The 18,868-nt window shown below is 33.4% G+C and overlaps 2 protein-coding genes across 2 annotated transcripts; both read left to right on the top strand.

Moving 5' to 3' along the window:
• The first annotated feature begins 60 nt into the window (after positions 1–60).
• Positions 61–10,259, top strand: LOC132184536 (TMV resistance protein N-like). Its single transcript, XM_088518141.1, has 8 exons — positions 61–581; positions 4,335–5,439; positions 6,324–6,596; positions 6,682–7,267; positions 7,583–8,016; positions 8,103–9,389; positions 9,506–9,793; positions 9,946–10,259. The coding sequence occupies exons 1-6, from the start codon at positions 94–96 to the stop codon at positions 8,775–8,777; spliced, it is 3,561 nt and encodes a 1,186-aa protein (XP_088374267.1). The 5' UTR covers positions 61–93; the 3' UTR covers positions 8,778–9,389; positions 9,506–9,793; positions 9,946–10,259.
• Positions 10,260–10,383: 124 nt separating this feature from the next.
• LOC132184537 (uncharacterized) lies at positions 10,384–10,999 on the top strand. The gene is made up of 2 exons (XM_059598208.2): positions 10,384–10,648; positions 10,735–10,999. The coding sequence occupies exons 1-2, from the start codon at positions 10,431–10,433 to the stop codon at positions 10,865–10,867; spliced, it is 351 nt and encodes a 116-aa protein (XP_059454191.2). The 5' UTR covers positions 10,384–10,430; the 3' UTR covers positions 10,868–10,999.
• The last annotated feature ends 7,869 nt before the right edge of the window (positions 11,000–18,868 follow it).

Consider the following 18,868-nt stretch of genomic DNA (forward strand, 5'->3'; position numbering starts at 1 on the left):
ACTTTAAATACAGTTCTTTCTGATAAATTCTGCACTTATCTCTGGTATTGGTAAGCAGTAAGCACGCATACTTCATAGAAGATTACTTTTTCCATGGCCTTCCAAGGAGCATCTTCCTCTTCTACCGGTGGTACCAACGAAGTATTTTTGAGTTTTAGAGGCAAAGATACTCGTACTAATTTTACTGCCTATCTCTGCGAAGCTTTGCGTCAAAAGGGAATCAACACCTTCAAAGATGATGAGCGGCTTAAAAGTGGAGAGAAAATTTCACCAGCACTTCTCAAAGCCATTGAAGAGTCACAGATTTCAATTATTGTATTTTCTAAAAACTATGCATCATCCAAATGGTGCTTGGATGAGCTAATAAATATCCTTGAGCGTAAAAAAACAAAGGGGCAACAGGTTCTACCGGTGTTCTACCAGGTAGATCCGTCGGAAGTACGGAATCAAACCAACAGTTTTGAAGAAGCTTTCATCAAACATAAAAAAATGTTCAAAGATGATCAAACGAAGGTGCAGAGGTGGAAGACGGCCCTAACTGAAGCAGCCAATTTGTCTGGAAAGCATTCAGAGAGTTACAGGTATTTCTCACCGCTCTTGTGCCCTTCGTTCTCGTTCTTTTTTTTTCTAAGATCGTAACATTCTTTTAACATCCTTTTATTAGAGGACATAACATTAATCTCTTCTAATTTGTCCGGGACGAGCTTTCATGCTTGTGAACTCTTGAGTATTTTTATGTTTGAAAATGTCAATAAACTTACTTAAAAGTACTTTTAATTGACCTCTTTAATAATTTTCGTTCTAGAATTACACTCAACCCAATTTTTTTTTTTTTTTTTTTTTTTTAAAAAAACTAATCATAATTGAAAATGAACTTCTCATTTGTTGTGCTATATATAGTTTTATACCACTAACTTTTATTTATAGTCCTACTTGTTTAATACATAATTCCTAACGAATTTAGAATTCTTCCTAATGAGATAAAAAGATCCTACTTGTTTACTCATTTATACATAAAATATTTTTTTTTTTACTTATAAGAAAAGGAAATTAGTGGCTCAAATGATCATGTTTTTTGGGAGAAACCTTTTGCTTTTTAGAAGAAAAAAAATTATTAACAAATTAACAACTTTAAACATAAAACAACTCAAATTACTTTCACCTTTATGTTATAATAAATTTTTTTTAAAAAAAAAAAAAAAAAAAATGAAGACCATCCTCTAAAAAATGTTATCAAACTAGCCCATATTTTTAGCACGGTCTATTTTACAAATTTTGTGGAAGTTTACTTTGTAACGAAGGTTGCTGCAGCAGCAAATCTCTATTGAATGCAAAAAATAAAAAATAAAAAATGAAAATTGTTAGAATATATTCAGATATTGATATTATTGATTTATATTTTCTAATATAGATTGATTTGTGTTTACTTATTAGGTTTACTTATATAAGTCGACTTAATTAACTATAAATAGAGACTTATGTATTGTAAACAATGAAATTAATGAGCACAATGTAGCGTTAAAAGCCATACAGAACGGTAGACATAAGTGTCTAATACATAACCATTCGTAAATTTTTGTCTCTCTTACTTCCGCTATTATTTTCTTATTGTAGCTTTCTCCGCAAACTTCAACATGGTATTAGAATTTCATCACATATTTCCACGTAGTATCGTAGCCGTCTTTCCCAGGCCTAAATGGTCAAGTCACGTCTCAAGGCATCGCCAAGAGTTTGTGTCTTTGAAACTTTGTAGCTGCAACGTCGTTCAATCACCTTGGTAGTAGCGCCACTCAATAGATCAGAAGCTGCCAAGTCCATAGGACCATAACTGTCAAGATCGCCGCCATAGACCAACTCACGTGCCGGCCAAAGATTCTGTCCTTCCAGCCACACGCCACCACACTCACTCAACCACTTTGATGGCTACGCCATTCGATAGTTCAGATCTGTCAAGATAGCCCCAATCCGAGCACGGAGCACCCATGCGCCACCACACGCTGCCTAAAGTTTCTAACGCTCCTCAACGTTCACAAGTGCCGCACGCGTCGATTGCTTTCTCATTGCATCATCTCGCGCATCACGCGCCTCTGCGCATTACATTCACGTGCCACACACACGACAACACTTCCAACGCGGCTCACGTTCGTCAACTTGGTTCCAAAACCAGTTTAGTCCGAATCAAACCGATTCCTTTTGTTTTTGTTCGACTCAGTTCGTTCTCCAAATCGGTTCAGTCCATTTCAGCGGGTTCTCAACCGGTTCAACCCGGTTTTGGAAAATTATCTACCAGTTTAGTAAATTTCTAATGGATTTTTACCCGTTTATCCCTTTGTTGGACAAGTCAACTCTTTTCAGTGCACTTTGAGTCCTATATTAGCTGGTCCAATCCGATTCTCTCTGATTTCAACGCTTTCAACACCGATTCATACAAGTTCAATTTCTTTCACAACTAGTTTAGGCCAGTTCCAGTGTTTGACAGACTGGCCAGCCAACATACATAGCTGGTTTAGTGGTTTACAGTGCATTTTCGAACCCGTTCAACCCGGTTCAGCGGGTTTCGTCCTGTTTGACCTGGTTTCAGTCTATCTTTGTAATGACTGAGAGAAATGCGGTAGGTACATTTGCGCTAGTATTAAAAAAGGACTAGTAAATTTGAAGTTTCCTTATAATTCCTTATAAAGCTCAATTTTACCTAATAATTAGGGAATGTGGGACTTAACATTCATGACTGTTTTTATAAACCACCCACTCTATATAAACTACCCATTATATTCCCAAGATGAGATCGAGATATTACAAACTCTCTCAAACTTTTGACGTCCTCATTAGAGTCACATTATGCAGTGCTCTAGTACCACTTGACCTGGCATTACTAAGTGGCTCTAATACCATTTGTAACGACCAAGGAAAAAGCACTAACCACATACACACTAGTAGCACAAAATGACTAGTCAATTTTGAGTTTTCCTAAATTTCTTTATAAAACTCAGTTTCACCTAGTAACTAGGCAATGTGAGACTTAACACTACACTTATGACTATCTTTATAAACCATTCACTCAATGTAAGCTACTCATAAACTTCTCAATATGAAATTGAGGTATTACAATCTCAGCATGTCCAGTGGGTTTCAGACCAAATCCAAACTCATAAATAAATAAATAAGTTGTCTGAGCATACCACATCACGCATGGCACACATGAGTGAGGTTCAGTTGGCCGACTTGATAACCGCCCAAGTGGGCTCGTTCTCTTTTTGTATTTTGGCTTCTTGTTGGCCCTTTCAGTTGTTTGGCCCAAGTTGGCCTTGCATTCATAGCTACCAACGCCACCACCTGCTGTCATCATTGGCCGCCCGTGAGCCTCTGTCTCCTTTGGTAGTGTCCGTTGTCAATCTTCACCACTGGCCTTAGCTACCGTCTACAGCCCCTTCCCAGCCTCTGCTGCCGCCTCCAAAAGAAAAAAAAAAATATATATATTAAAAATTCGTTGTTTATGTTTTCAAACTCAAGATTCCATAATCTTCCGCTTTGAGTTTGAAGGGGGATGCTAGAATTTGTTATGATATTTATATTATTGATTTATATTTTCTAATATAGGTTGATTTATGTTTTCTTGTATAAGTTGGTTTAGGTTTATTTGTATAGGTTAACTTATTCAACTATAAACAGAGACCTGTGTATTGTAAACAATCAAGTAAATGAACACAATATAGCCCTAGGGGCCATTCAAAGTCGTGGACATAAATTCCTATCACTGAACCACCTGTAATTATTTGTCTCTCTTTTCTTTCTCTTGTTTCCACTATTATTTGCATATTTTAGTTTTTCCCACAAAATTCAACGTATCATAGCTTCGTCATATATTTCAACAAATATAAATAAGTCATTGAATTTTAGGAGATTTTAGATGTGTATGGTTTAGTTTTGAATTGGTATTTAGTATCAATTGATTTTCGGGTAAAATGCAAAAGATATTCTTGATAACTTTCAACTACGGAAAACTGTGTTTGGGAATGAAAACCAAGGAAAAAAAAAAAAAGAAAAAGAAAAAGAAAAAGAAAAAAGAGAAGGTGTAATAATCCATATAAAGACTGAAAAATATTTGTCTAATAAGGGAGGACTTGTAGTCTACTAGTAGGAGGACTGGAATTTAGGGAGGGATCCCTTACATCATAATTCATAGCCAACCATTGTCATTGGTTATGGAGGTAAAAAAAAGAAAAAAAAAAAAAAACAAAGAAAAGAAAAAGAAATTCATTGTAACTAGATCATATTCCTATTCTTTTAATGTGAAAGTAATTCATTAGATGTTTTCTGATCTTTTGTATTGGTAGGAATGAACCTGAATTTATTCATGACATCATTGAATGGGTGAATTCGATATTAGTAAAAAAGGTATTCTTTCAAGTTGCCCAGTATCCGATTGGAATAAAGTCCCGTGTACAAGCTGTGGAGTCACGTTTAGATATAGAGAAGAATGACATTACATGCATGGTAGGGATCTTTGGAACTGGTGGAATTGGTAAGACAACTATCGCCAAAGCCATCTATAACTCGATTGCTTCTCAGTTTGAAGGTGGTAGTTGTTTTCTTGAAGACATTAGAGAAAAATCCAACCAAGAGGACGGTCTAGTCCATTTGCAAAATAAGCTTCTTTCTAACATCCTAGGAGAATCAAGTTCAATGGTTGACAATGTTGATCAAGGAATTACTTTAATAAAGCAAAGACTTTGCAGTTTAAAGATATTTCTAGTTCTTGATGATGTGGATCAATCAATCCAATTAGAAAAGCTGGTTGGAAAAGGTGATTTGTTTGGCTTAGGAAGTAGAATCATTATAACAACAAGAGATAAACATTTACTTACTGTACATGGAGTTGATTCAACATACCAAGTGAATAAGTTGGATGATAATGAAGATCTTGCACTCTTTAGTTGGCATGCCTTCAACAAAGACAAACCTGATGATGATTATGTGGAAGTCACAAAAGATGCAGTACGTTATGCTGGAGGATTGCCACTAGCTTTAATAGTAGTAAGCTCAGCTCTGAAAGGTAGAGATATACTTTATTGGAGAAGTAAATTGGATGAGTACAAAAGAAATCCTCCCCATGATATTCAAAAAAAACTTAGAATAAGTTTTGATGGATTGAATAAAAATGCAAAGAATATTTTCCTTGACATTGCATGTTTCTTCAAAGGAGAGAACGTAGAATATGTCAAAAAAATACTAGTTGGTTGTGGTTTTAGCTCATATAGTGGCATTGAAGAGCTGAAGGATAAATGTCTCATATCCGAGTCTCATGGATCATTGGTGATGCATGATTTGATTCAAGAAATGGGTAGAGAAATTGTTCGACAAGAATCACCCAACGAACGTGGCAAGCGTAGTAGGTTGTGGCTTCATGAAGATGTTCTTGATGTCCTAGAAGAAAATACGGTAAGAATTATGTTAGAAATTCCTTTTACTTTTTCTTGAATAAGTATAATGAATTTAATTTCAGAGGGAAAATGAGGCATCTATTTTGCTATTTAACTTGAGGAGCTAGAGATTCCCCAAATAAGAGTAATATGTGATAAGCACTCACTTTAGAACATTCGAATAAGAATCTAAAAAAGAAATTAAAAGCAATACACGAAGGGAAACATATGAGTATAAATTTTTTTGTTTGTTTGTTTTTTTTTTTTTACAAAGTAATGAAAATACACGCACATATATTTTATCAAGATAAGAATTATAGGATATGTTTATTAATTTGTTTTGATGTTTTCTATTTATTATTTGGTTTGAAAATGTGTTTTGATGGACATAAATGTGAAAACTCTTTTGTTTTTTGGTGGCGTGGGGACTTTTTGAGAAAATGTTTTCTATAGTGTACACCTTATTTTGAGAAACCCAAACAGATGTAAAGCTCTATTTTTTCTTAAAAAAATAATAAATTAAAAAAAAAGAAAAGAAAAGAAAAGATAGGGGTTGCGTACAGCGACTTTGACCAGATCTGTACGACCACTTTGACAAGTACATTGGTAGCCACAAGGCCATCTTGACCACCACATCATCTTCCACTTTAGTTGGCCACATGAACACTATTTTTTTTTAAAAAAAAAATATGTTAGCTCTAACCTCGGCAAAAGTTAAGCACATGTTCGGTCAAAATAAAGAAAATAATACACATTTATAGAACATATTTTGTGTTCTGAAGAGTGTTTTGTGTTTGTTAATATATTTCTTAGGAACATAAGACACAATTTAACATTGCAATAGATCTTGCAAGTTTATGTTACGATTTTGCTGGTCCTCTTAGTTTTACATTGTCTTGCTAGGGAACAAACAATGTTGAAGGCATATTGATAGATTCCCCTGAATCAGACTTGATAGACTTGAGTTCCAAAGCCTTTATGGAGATGAAAATGCTCAGATTGTTTATATGTTGTAATGCACGGTTTTCTCAAGAGATTAATTTTCTCCCTAATGAGTTGAGATTACTTTATTGGCCTGAATATCCTGGAGAATCTTTGCCATCCAATTTTCGTGGGAGGAAGCTTGCTGTTTTGAGAATGCCTCATAGTCACCTCATTGGATTGGAGGGAGTTGAGGTACAATTATTGTTTTAATATTTCTTTGTTTAAATTCTGTTGTAAACTTCCTTCAAACTAATTTATTTCCTCTTTTTCTTAACAGATTTTCCAAAATTTGACAATTATGAATTTCACTGATTGTGAATTCCTTAAAAAAATCCCTGATGTTTCAAAGATTTCAAATTTGACGACATTGATTCTTGATGGTTGTGCACATTTAGTTGAAGTTCATAGTTCTGTTGGATGCCTTAATAAGCTTGTTGATTTGAGTCTTGAAAACTGCTATAGGCTTAGGAGTTTTTTGAGAAGCCTCAAGTTGAGAAATCTAGAATCTCTTGTCCTTTGTGGTTGCTTAGAGCTTAAGAACTTTCCTGAAATTGAGTGTCAAATGAAATATTTAGAGTATGTCGACTATCAATATACTGGCATAGAGAAATTGCCCTCATCCATTGGGCACCTCATTGGGGTTAAAAAATTATATCTAACTGGTTGCAAAAACCTTAAGAATCTTCCGGACAGCATCTATCACTTGCAACATTTAGAGCGTCTCATTCTCAAGGATTGTACTGGTGTAAAAAGGCTGCCTTCATCCATTAGGTACCTTGTTAAGGTTAAAACTTTAGATCTAAGTGGTTGCACAAACCTCATGAATCTCCCAAATAGCATTTATCACTTGCAAGATTTAGAGGAACTTAATCTCAAGGGTTGTTCAAAACTTGTTAAGTTTCCAAACAATAGACAAACCATGCCCTCTATTGCATCCAAAGACGAATCTGAAATTTCACATGGGGAAGAATTAGTCCAATTGTTCCGCAATTCTAATGATGGTTGTTCCTCGACAACATTTCCAAAACTTCTACGGTTGGATCTTAGTAATTGTTCCCTATCAAAATCAAATTTTTTTAGTACATTTGATTGTGGCTCCACGTTGAACCGTTTAAATCTATCAGAGAGTGATATTGTTACCCTTCCTCTATGCATTAGAAGATTTTTTGGATTGAATTTCCTTTATTTGAATCAATGCAAGCAACTTCAAAAAATTCTAGGACTTCCACCAAATGTAGTAGAAGTGTGTGCTCGGGGGTGTGTGTCATTGGCAATACTCTTAGAAGAACCTGGAAAATCTGTTGTAACAGAATCAGAAGATTGCCCTATGAGTTTGGAATATCTAGATCTATCAAGTAGCGCTATTGTTAGCCTTCCTACACAGTTCAATAAATTTGTTGGATTGGAGTGCCTTACCTTGGAAGATTGCAAGCAACTTCGAGAAATTTCAGAACTTCCACAAAATATAAGGGCGGTGTATGCGCGTGGATGCATGTCATTGGAAAGATTTCAATTGAAAATATACCCAAGGCTTGGATGGATTGACTTGTCCAACTGTCATAAATTGAGTGAAAATATGGGGAATGATCTGCAAACTCGTTTATTGAGTGAGGTACCTCTCTTTTACATATATACTTGTTAGTGTGTGTCTTGATTTGTAGGTCTTATCACTGAAAACTGGTCATATTTGTGTAACAGGGACATCCTGAGGACCATAAATTTGTTTACATGTGTCCAGGAAATAAGATTCCAAATTGGTTCATCCATTGTAAAGAGGTTTTAAATAGTAATTCATTTGAAATAGATATTGATGAGCTTGCAGATTTGGATGGGGAGATCATAAGAATTGCTTTCTGTGTTGTTATTGGAACAAAGGCAAGACAAGATGAAGATACTTCTACTAAAATGACAGAGAGTGAACAACATGAAGATGAAGACAGTTTTTCTAAAATCACAGAGGGTGGACAAGATGAAGATGAAGATGAAGATACTTTTTCTGAAATAACAGAGACTGGACAAGATGAAGATGAAGATATTTTTTATGAAACAACAGAGGGTGGACAAGATGAAGAAGATACTTTTTATGAAATAACAGAGGGTGGACAAGATGAAGATACTTTTTATCAAACAACAGAGAGTGGGCAAGATGAAGATGAAGATACTTTTGCAATTGTCTTTGAAGTCATCAATGGTGGTGTAAAAATCTATTCTTTCGTGGAGGATGACATCCCTGGTCAATTTCACTCAGATCACGTATGGTTGCATTACAATGTTCCAGAATCTTTTAAGCTAAAGGGGGATAATCTTCAAGTAAAATTTAAGCTAAGGTCAATGTCGCTGTCCTTTAAAAGTTGTGGATTCCATTTGGAATAAAGGATTGAAGAGAAAGGGCTAGATTGAATTGATGGTGTTGAATTTTCTAAGAGACCATGATGTGATTATGGCAACTTGGAATCCAATTGGTATCCCCATAATGCTGGTTAATTTTGTTTTGGGTTCATTGTTGAATGTGGTGGCTACATGGGTCTGTTTTAACAGATGCTCTAGCATTTGCTTAATAATGCTTCCCCTGCAGACATATAATACAGAGTTTATGGTACTATTTTGATTCATTCTTAGTTGAGCTTGAAATGACTTTCCTGTTTTGAAATGAAGTAATCTAAAATCATGAATAACCTTTGGTTTCTATGAAATAAAAATCTAAGAATCTCTTCTTTTAGTTGGTTTTGGATTTCTTACAAATCATTATATATTTTTCCAACCCCAATATTATTTTCAAGTGATCATGAGCAATATGTGAAGATTAAATCGACATGTGTAAACTTTGGTTTCTATATTCTTTCATTCACTCCCTTATGTAATCTCTTTCTCTTTCTTTTTCAATGCTTCTTTCTATGGCACACATAATGTAGGGACATTGGATAAGAGCAACGGATTTGAGGGCTTCTTCTTAGGCATCACCGGAAAATAAGTCCACCTATCCAAGTATGGCATCCAAAATATGGTTCAATATAAACCATTGTTGATTTATTCTTTTTATTAGACTGTTCTTGGGTTTTGGCTCTTGCTAATAGGCATGTACAATGTTACTTCCACTGCAGTATGAAGTTACCCTGCTGGCTGAATTGTGTTGTGTGGAGTTCATTCTAGGTGGTTTCATTGTGGGAATACTACTATATAGGAGTGTTTTTGGTAAAGATTATGAAGAGGAATTTCAATAGCAGAATTGAGAAGCACCCAAGCAAGCGCCATTATCTCTTGCTTTTACTGGCTATTGCTCAGAAGTCAGATCCCATTACTGTTTTGGCTAGACAATGTTGGTGTTTAAAGTCACGCTTATGGAGTTGTAAGGATGAGGAATTCTTTTGATTTTCTAAGATAATACCATGGTAAAATCCTTAAAATTTGAGCAATTAAATATTTATTATTCTGTTACATTAATAGTTAACACTTGAGAGATCCTCAATTTTATTTTTTCAAGTTGGTGTTATCTCATTATAAATCTATTTAAAGATTGTTCTAGTGTTAATAAATTATGCAGAGAAGTTTATTTTCTAAACTCTTGGTTTGAAGGAGGCCTACATTCTATCGAAAAACCTACCCTATTTGATATTCAGGTTTGTAACAACTTGGTATCAGAGCTAATAATGGCTTCATCGTCTTTCAATTCCGAACAGAAGCTTGAGCATTTGGAGGCGAAGTTGTATTCTGCAGTGGGTGACATACAGAAGTTATTTGCAGCCATGAACTGTCCATTTGATCAGCTGATGGAGCTGGGGAGGAAAAGAAGCCTGTGAAGCAAGCCAAGCCCAAGCCTGCGGCTGCAAGACCAAAAAAAAAAAAAAAAAAAAAAGTGCTCACGGGTATTGGAATTTTCTTAGTAGAAACGCATATATGAAATGATTTTTGAATTTTTCTCTAAATATAACATTAAAAATATCAAAATTACAATTTTGCCCTTATTGGATGAATGATTTAGATTTTCAGATTGGTCAAAGGGTAACGAGCCTAAACAGAGGACAGGAAATGCTACTCACAAGAAAGAGTTTTATCTTCAATAGCCGGACTTCTTATCCGTTTGTGAGGAGAAATGGCAGAAAATTTGGAATCTCAATGGCTAAGAAGAAAGATTTGTCTGATAATTCCAGAACCAAGCAAGAAACCATTTTCCCACTGAAAATCTCCACCCCAATTCTTGCTCGCTCTGCTGTGGCCCTGCTTGGGCTGGGATTCATCGATGCTGGGTATGCTTTTTCGTCTGTTTTCTTTGATATTTTGTCACCAGAAACTTGAATCTATCTTACTCATGAAGAAAGATTTCAATGTTCAGGTACAGTGGAGACTGGTCAAGGATTGGAGTGATATCAAAGGAGACTGAGGACTTGCTAAAGCTTGCAGCTTTTGCAGTTGCTCCTTTGTGTATGTTTCTCATTTTTTCTTTCTCCAGGGAACCAGAAGCTTGATTTTTTTTATTTTTTTTTATTGAGATTTGTGTGATTTTGAATGGGAAATGCAAATGATTTCGTGGGTGTCAATTTTTTCTTTATTTCCTTGTGTTTAGTTCAAGTTATTAACAGCAAATGATAGTTGTTTTTGTCAAGTGAATCCTTAAGTCTTGCGTTGAGTGATAATGTTGAAATTTGAAGGTTTAATTTTTTTTATTTATATTTTAATATTTCTTTTTATATTCGAGTTCAGTTCAAACTCTTTATTGCAATATTTAATTAAAATAGAAGTTTAATTTTTAACTTTTGGATCAGATGTTTTTAAATTTTCTAAAATGTGTGATTCTCATATTTTAAAATTTAACGGCTCAAATAAATGTAGAATTTTGTGTGTTTCTACAAGTAATTTGAGATTTTCGGTAATACATAAATCTTTGTATTTGTTTAGGCCGTTAGATGTAATAAAGGGCTTTGATTTTAAACTTTAAGAATTTCAAATTTTTATAATCTTTTACCTATTTTTTGTCCATTTCCATAAGAGATGAACAAATTCAGTATGGAATATGGGTGACTATATGTAGGTTTCACATATTCAATGATAAATTTGCAAAAAAAAAAAAAAGCGGGAGAAGGGGGGCAATAAATGAGTAAAAGATGAATCTGTAACATTTTTTTTAACTAAAATAAGAAATGAATGACAGAAATAAAGTTTAAACTCAAGACATCTGCTCTATTATATTGTTAAATTACCATTTATTTAAAAAATTTAAGTGATAAAAATGAATAAATTTATTCGTTTCATTTATATTCTAGCCGAATATTCTCATATGCAAATTTTATTAAGATTAACCGGACATGGGTATGTATTTCGAGTCCCACATATTCATAGGATAAATATTGCAATAAAGACAAAGGCTTCTTCAATGAAAACTGTTGGAACTAGTGGGCCATTATTTGGATAATGAATGAGAAGAACAGATTACAATTCAATAACCTTACATTGTGTGGCCCAATTGCAGTGGATAAACTTTTGAAGTGATTGAAGTTTTGTACTTTTTTTTGACTGCTTGTGCGTGATAGTTACTTCAATTTCCCAATTTTTTACCCTCACTTTAATAAATCAAAGATTGTCAATTGTCGAATGTGGAGCCCTTTGAGAGCGAAATGAAGTGCCCACTCTTATTTTTCGGCTAATGGTATTTGGGGCCCAAAGTTAGCCCCAAAAAGCTTATTTCTAATGAGTCTTATAGATCGACCGACCCGGCCAAGTCCATCTGGATGGGCACACAAGCAATAGAAATATGTCGTGTGTATTGCATCCTGACGATTGTTACTACTTGGACTCTTAACAACTCCTATTCTCGAGTGCTAAGAGACATTGACATAAGATAGTGGGGCTACAAAACTAAATAAGTTATCCGATGGATCTTCCTTCTTAATCAATCAAGAGCAAGAAAGCATGCACTTCATAAAGAGATGGAAAGGTGCTCACTAATGAGCTATGCATCATTCTAACCGAATACTTTTTCTCTACGAATTCTTTAAGCTTATTATTTCCTGCAACTTATATTGGCTTAAGCATATGAATAACTTTGCCAAAATTGGGCGAAGTGCTTTGTACTTGACTTTTTATTTTTATTTTTTTCACAATTTCTTTTTATTCAAGATTTGGTGTGAAACCAATTGATTCTTTAGATGAGTTACAACTACTGTGGACTATGAATGTACTGCCGTGAATTTGAATAATGTCATATACTCATAGGGGAAAAGGAATAACTTGGTAAAAAAAATAAAAAAATAATAATAATAGCATTCAATTTGTAGCCTTAAACATTAAAAATAGATATTAACACTATGTTATTCCCATATCTTCTCCAACCTTCAATTTTTGAAAGTCTCATTAAAAAATTCTCCTCTTTCCCAATTTCAGGATTTTCCAACTCATGGTTCAAGTCCTTAAGATCACTCCATAAAATATTCGTGATAAAAAGGTTAATAAATTTTAATTAACTCACTCAACCACTTGTATTAATTTTTTTGATTTGATTATTTCATGAATTATTGGATTTTCATATATGAGGAGTATAACTAATTATTCGCTTAGTATAAACGTTAGATTAATATAACTAATTGTTCTGCTTCTCATATGTTCAAATGACACATGATAATTTTTTATAGACTAAATTGGAAAAAATTCTTCAGACTCAATTTACAGGAAAATTATGTCCGATCTAGGGATAGCAATTGGTATTTCCGTGTCCATAAACTGCTCGGAAATATGGAAAATGAAGTGGACGAAAATTTTTTTATCTATTAAGGTATTTGTCTTTCTCTGACATAGGTATTTATTTGTGCTTTTGTAGTTTGTATTGCTGAAAGTTTATAATATCCGTGCAACAGGGGAATCTTGAAGACTATATATTATATTTCCGGAAAATAAGATTCCAAACTGATTCAGTCATCAAATACAAACTTCAAGCAGTGATATATGTGAAATAGATATTACTGAGGCTTCGTGTTTGTATGAGGAGATCACAGGTATGGTTCTCGGTGCTGTTTTTGGAATAAATGATGAACCTCAAATACCCCTTCCTATTCTTTGTGAGGTTGACATCATCAATGGATTGTCAAGGCATTCTGAAGTAAAAAAATTATATTTGTCAGACTCAGATCATTTATGGCTCCAGTACCACATTCCAAAACTTAATGAGCTAAATGGGGACAATGTGAGAGTTAAGTTCCAAATTTGGCAGTCTACAGGTTTAGCGTTCTTCAAAAGTTGCGGAGTCCATCTGATACGCAGGTATAAAGAGAAAGCCATAGATCAGATGCTCAATCCTCAGGTTCAAGGTGTGCTCCTTGAGGATGGTGATGACCATGTGGATGTACCAGATGAAGCTATTGAAAATTCAGTACCTTTAATGGATGGTATTCAAGTTACAGAGAGACGCCATAAGGGCCACAGCTCTGATGATCACTTGAAAAACAATTATTGCCCAAGTAAAAAGAGGCACTGTGGAGACTTTGGCATCGGATTGTCGGGGACAGACAATATCCAAGAGCATCGGTCAAAGCAAAAAATCATGAGAAAAGACAAAGAACGGGTAAAGGCTCGTCCACTTCGCTCGAGCTGTCATGGCTGTCGTGAGGTTAGTATTGGGGTTGGGATTGGTGTCAGGTTCAATATTGTCCGACGAAGAAGGAGAACACAACGGAAAGGAATGAAGTCCAAGATCCGAGGAATCCTCTAGTGGAGTTCATGGGGATTTGAGAGAAAAAGGTAGGCTTTATTGTTCTCTCCTGTGGTTCTTTGTTGAAATCCAATAATCTGTTTTTCTTCACTTGTTTGTGGTTCTTGAGTTTATTTAGTTGCAGTGTGAGTGTCTTGTGTTATGCGTCGAGGAGTGATGGAATGGGTGTTTTGTTTTGTGGGTTTATGAAGTTATTGTGTTATTGTGTGGGCTAACTGTCTGAACGTTGGCCAGTGCTTCGCTTCTATTTAACAGTTCAATTGTCTTTCAAGGTTTTGATTCTCTTGAAAGGGGATTAGGATTCTCTACAATTTTAAATAAATTATGAATTCTCAAATTACAAAATTTTGGGCATTTGTAAGCATCAAAACTTGTGAAAAATGCAAAAATAATAAGTCAAAAACTAAGAGATTGCAGGAAAAACTCTATAAAAACCCTAAAGACCCCATTTTGCTCGCACCCAGCATCTTAGCGAGAAAGAGAGATCTAAAATGGGAGATCCTTTTTGAAGAATTGATTCAAGAAGAGAAAAGTTAAACTCAATGGTAAAAACGCTAAACTCTAGCCTTTGTTTTCGTGAAAATTTCCAATGTATTTATGTTTTGCTAAGGTAATTGTGTTTTATATTTATTTGAGTGTCTTTAGAAGATGTTGTAGACCAAGTTAAAAGAGAGTACTTTTCTCAAGGAAAGCCCCAAAATTTGTGAACAATATAAGGTCTGAGTTGGCTTAATTAATATACCTCGGTAGTGTGAATAAGGACCTTAGAACTACTTTGAAAACTCTTGGTTGAATTAAATGGGAAGGAGAAGTGAAAAGTTGACAATTCACTTCAACTCATCAAATGGAGCACTAAAAACAAAAAAAATATTTCATTGCAGCTCGGAAGGTACTTTTTAAGAGTCGAAGCCATGAGTCGATACAACAAACAAAAGGGAAAGGAGACAAACAAAAGAGTGATCTTTTGACTTTCATGAGTCGGTACTGTTTAAGATTTTTATTTTTATTTTTTATTTTACCAGAAAGAAAAATAAAAAATTCAAACTAGTAACGTAATCCTTAACCAATTCAATTACCATTTGGAGACCAATTATTCAGGCATGGGAGTGGAGACTACCTGGGCTTCCTTTTCTTATGTTAACTTTTGTTTCATTTGGATTTTTCTTATTTTTTTTTATAAGTACATCCAAAAGAAATTATAAACAGAAACAAATACAAGAAAAAGAAAAAAAAAAAATTCAAGTTAAACAAACAACTAGCAAATCAATGAACTAGAGAAAAAAAATTAAAAAGGTGAAAATTAATTGCGAATGCAGCTAATAAAATTGGTGGCGCATTATAATAGGTAAAAATCATGAGAAATAAGAGAACTCCTAAAAAACTTATATCTACACCAACTTCCAAATAAATCAAGTAGATTAAGAAAAGACACAACAATGGAATTAGGATAGCCTATAGAAATTTCTTCCAAATTAGTTTGGAGAAAATATCTTTCAACCTATTTTAAATAGTACTATGTATCTATAAACATTTAAAATGCACATTAAATTTAGTCTAAATTAGTAAACTGCTATTAATGACATTAAGAATTTAATATGCCTTTTAAATGTTTATAGACACATGACACTATTTTAAATAGGTTGGAGGATATTTCCTTCAAACTGGAAGAAATTTATGTCCTTATTTCATTCAATTTTATGAAAAGTACTACAATCTACATTTTTATTTTGTCTGATTTAAAATTGCATTTGAATTTAAGATAAATTATTATTAAATACATTTAGAGATGATTTTAAAAATTAACTAAAAAAAAAACACATATTAACCAGAATTTACCATCCAAAATTAGAGTTATTAGACCACTCTTTGCAGCTTCACCAAAACTATTTTTTAATTATTTTGGTGAGGCAATTTAATCAAAATGGCTTAAATATTCACTTTTTAGCCTTACTACTTTAACAAAAAAAAGTAGTAAGTTAACAGTACTCACCAAATTTAAAAATTACTATTCACTCACCTATTGATTAAACAAATATAATTTATATCTCTTATTTTTTGTTTTTCGTTTCTCTCTCAATTTTTTCCTTTTCTCTACTGAAAAGTGTGATTAAACAAATAATATTGATTAAACAAATATTATTAGGTTTTTTTCTTCCGCCAAAAAGTGTGAGGAACTCCCTTATGTTAATACTTGTTAAACATATGGTATTATGCATAATGAGTTTGCTAATTTGCAAAATGGAGTGAGAATAGAGAAAGAAGATGAAGAAATACAAAGGGAGAAATAAGACAAATATTCTTAAAATAGACAATTAAAAAAATATAAATATTAAAAAATATAAAAGTTAGAGAAATAATAAATAAATATTTAAAAAATAATATTTAAATAGAATAGTAAAAGCGGATTATTTAGGCATTGTTTGGGAAGCAAGATTTTCCAACTCAATCTCAAATTTTTTCTAAATTCAAGTTTGGCAATTTTTTAAACTCAATTCAACTCAACTCATAAAATTTCAACTTAACTCAAAAATTTTCAACCCAATTAATAAAAATTATAAATAAAGATTGAAAAAATAAATAAATAAATTTAGGGTAGCCGAAACACCCCAGGTGGTGGCTGGGCCACCCCAAGCCCAACTGGGGTGGTCCGACCGCCCCTTAATATTTTATTATTTTTTAAAACTTCTTATTATTATTTTTTTAATTAAATTTAAAATATATGTAATATTTTATTATTATTTCTATCAATAGGACATATGTTTTATTTATGACCTTAGGATCTCTCTAGAGAGATCCTAATTATTAATTGGATATTCTCCAATCCAAAATGGATCGGAGAAAATCCTCTACCGTGTTTGACCCACATTCCTTCGTGGGCCATAGGTTGAATAATAAAGGTTGTTGATAGAGGACAATTTTCAATCATATTTGCTTTAACAAAAGGGACATATATAGCGATTCTGACATCATATGGGGACATAATTAATGGCGTTGGAAAGCTCATTTAGAGGGTTACAAAGTCATATTTCATTAAGTTTTTCTAATTCAAATGTTTACTGAGTTAAAATAGACCGTAAAAATAAAATTGAAAAGCCGTACAAAATTGCTCGTATGTTGTTTATGTTTGAACAAGCTTTAAAACGAGTTGACAAAATAGCTCATTCAATAACTCATATGAAGTTGGGTTCGAATGAGTTATTCATAGATGCACTCGTTTAAAGTTGGGTTAGAACGAGCTGCTGTGTGAATTGAGAATTCATGTAAGAATGCGAGGAAACCATAGTTAGGTTCGAAAGAGCCTCTTACACGTTCAGACAAGCTCCAATAAATTTTTGTAAACAAACTTTTATTTGAGCGTTTTCTTAGGTTCAGGAGTCTAGGTAGTATAAATATATGTAATGGCTATCTATATCATTAATTTATTATGTTATTTTGACCAATGATCAATGAAAAACACTTTTAAGAGTGGTTTTCTTTTCTATCCACATTAAATCCTTGATTGAGTATTAGTTTTAAGAAGAGTTGTGATTCTTATCTTGTTTGTCTTGGCAAACTAATCACTACACGCTGCATTAATTGATATCAAAGTCAAGTTGTACTGCATCAATTATTTAATTGTTGATGGAGATCTTGTGGGCTAAACAACAAAAAAATTCGTCCAAAGCGCGTTAACTAGCAGAGCAAGAACGTTAGTAATTACTACTCTTAACTAGCGGCAAATATATCAAGGATTTAATGTGGATAGAAAAGAAAACCACTCTTAAAAGTGTTTTTCATTGATAACTGGTCAAAATAACATAATAAATTAAGGCTATAGATAACCATTACATATATTTATACTACCTAGACTCCTGAACCTAAGAAAACGCTCAAATAAAAGTTTGTTTACAAAAATTTATTGGAGCTTGTCTGAACGTGTAAGAGGTTCTTTCGAACCTAACTATGGTTTCCTCGTATTCTTACATGAATTCACAATTCACACAGCAGCTCGTTCTAACCCAACTTTAAACGAGTGCATCTATGAATAACTCATTCGAACCCAACTTCATATGAGTTATTGAACAAGCTATTTTGTCAACTCGTTTTAAAGCTTGTTCAAACATAAACAACATACGAGCAATTTTGTACGGCTTTTCAATTTTCTTTTTACTGTCTATTTTAACTTAGTAAACATTTGAATTAGAAAAACTTAATGAAATATGACTTTGTAACCCTCTAAATGAGCTTTCCAATGCCATTAATTATGTCCCCATATGATGTCAGAATCGCTATATATGTCCCTTTTGTTAAAGCAAATATGATTGAAAATTGTCCTCTATCAGCAACCTTCATTATTCGACCTATGGCCCACGAAGGAATGTGGGTCAAACACGGTAGAGGATTTTCTCCCGTCCATTTTGGATTGGAGAATATCCAATTAATAATTATGATCTCTCTACAGAGATCCTAAGGCCATAAATGAAACATATGTCCCATTGATAGAAATAATAATAAAATATTCTATATATTTTAAATTTAATTAAAAAAATAATAATAAGAAGTTTAAAAAAATAATAAAATATTAAGGGGTGGTCGGACCACCCCAGTTGGGCTTGGGGTGGCCCAGCCACCACCTGGGATGTTTCGGCTACCCTAAATTTATTTATTTATTTTTTCAATCTTTATTTATAATTTTTATTAATTGGGATGAAAATTTTTGAGTTAAGTTGAAATTTTTTGAGTTGAGTTGAATTGAGTTTAAAAAATTGCCAAACATGAATTTAGAAAA

The sequence above is a fragment of the Corylus avellana genome, chromosome 7 (genome assembly GCF_965113065.1).
Source record: "Corylus avellana chromosome 7, dhCorAvel1.hap1.2, whole genome shotgun sequence".
In the NCBI taxonomy this organism is placed as follows: domain Eukaryota; kingdom Viridiplantae; phylum Streptophyta; class Magnoliopsida; order Fagales; family Betulaceae; genus Corylus; species Corylus avellana.

What these genes read in the sequence shown, in the direction of transcription:
- LOC132184537 (XM_059598208.2), top strand. Translation starts at nt 10,431, where the DNA reads ATGCTACTCACAAGAAAGAGTTTTATCTTCAATAGCCGGACTTCTTAT. An exon ending in CTGGGATTCATCGATGCTGG is followed by an intron (nt 10,649 to 10,734) that starts GTATGCTTTTTC and finishes TTCAATGTTCAG; the next exon opens with GTACAGTGGAGACTGGTCAA.
- LOC132184536 (XM_088518141.1), top strand. Translation starts at nt 94, where the DNA reads ATGGCCTTCCAAGGAGCATCTTCCTCTTCTACCGGTGGTACCAACGAA. An exon ending in ATGTCCTAGAAGAAAATACG is followed by an intron (nt 5,440 to 6,323) that starts GTAAGAATTATG and finishes TTGTCTTGCTAG; the next exon opens with GGAACAAACAATGTTGAAGG. An exon ending in TTGGATTGGAGGGAGTTGAG is followed by an intron (nt 6,597 to 6,681) that starts GTACAATTATTG and finishes TTTTCTTAACAG; the next exon opens with ATTTTCCAAAATTTGACAAT.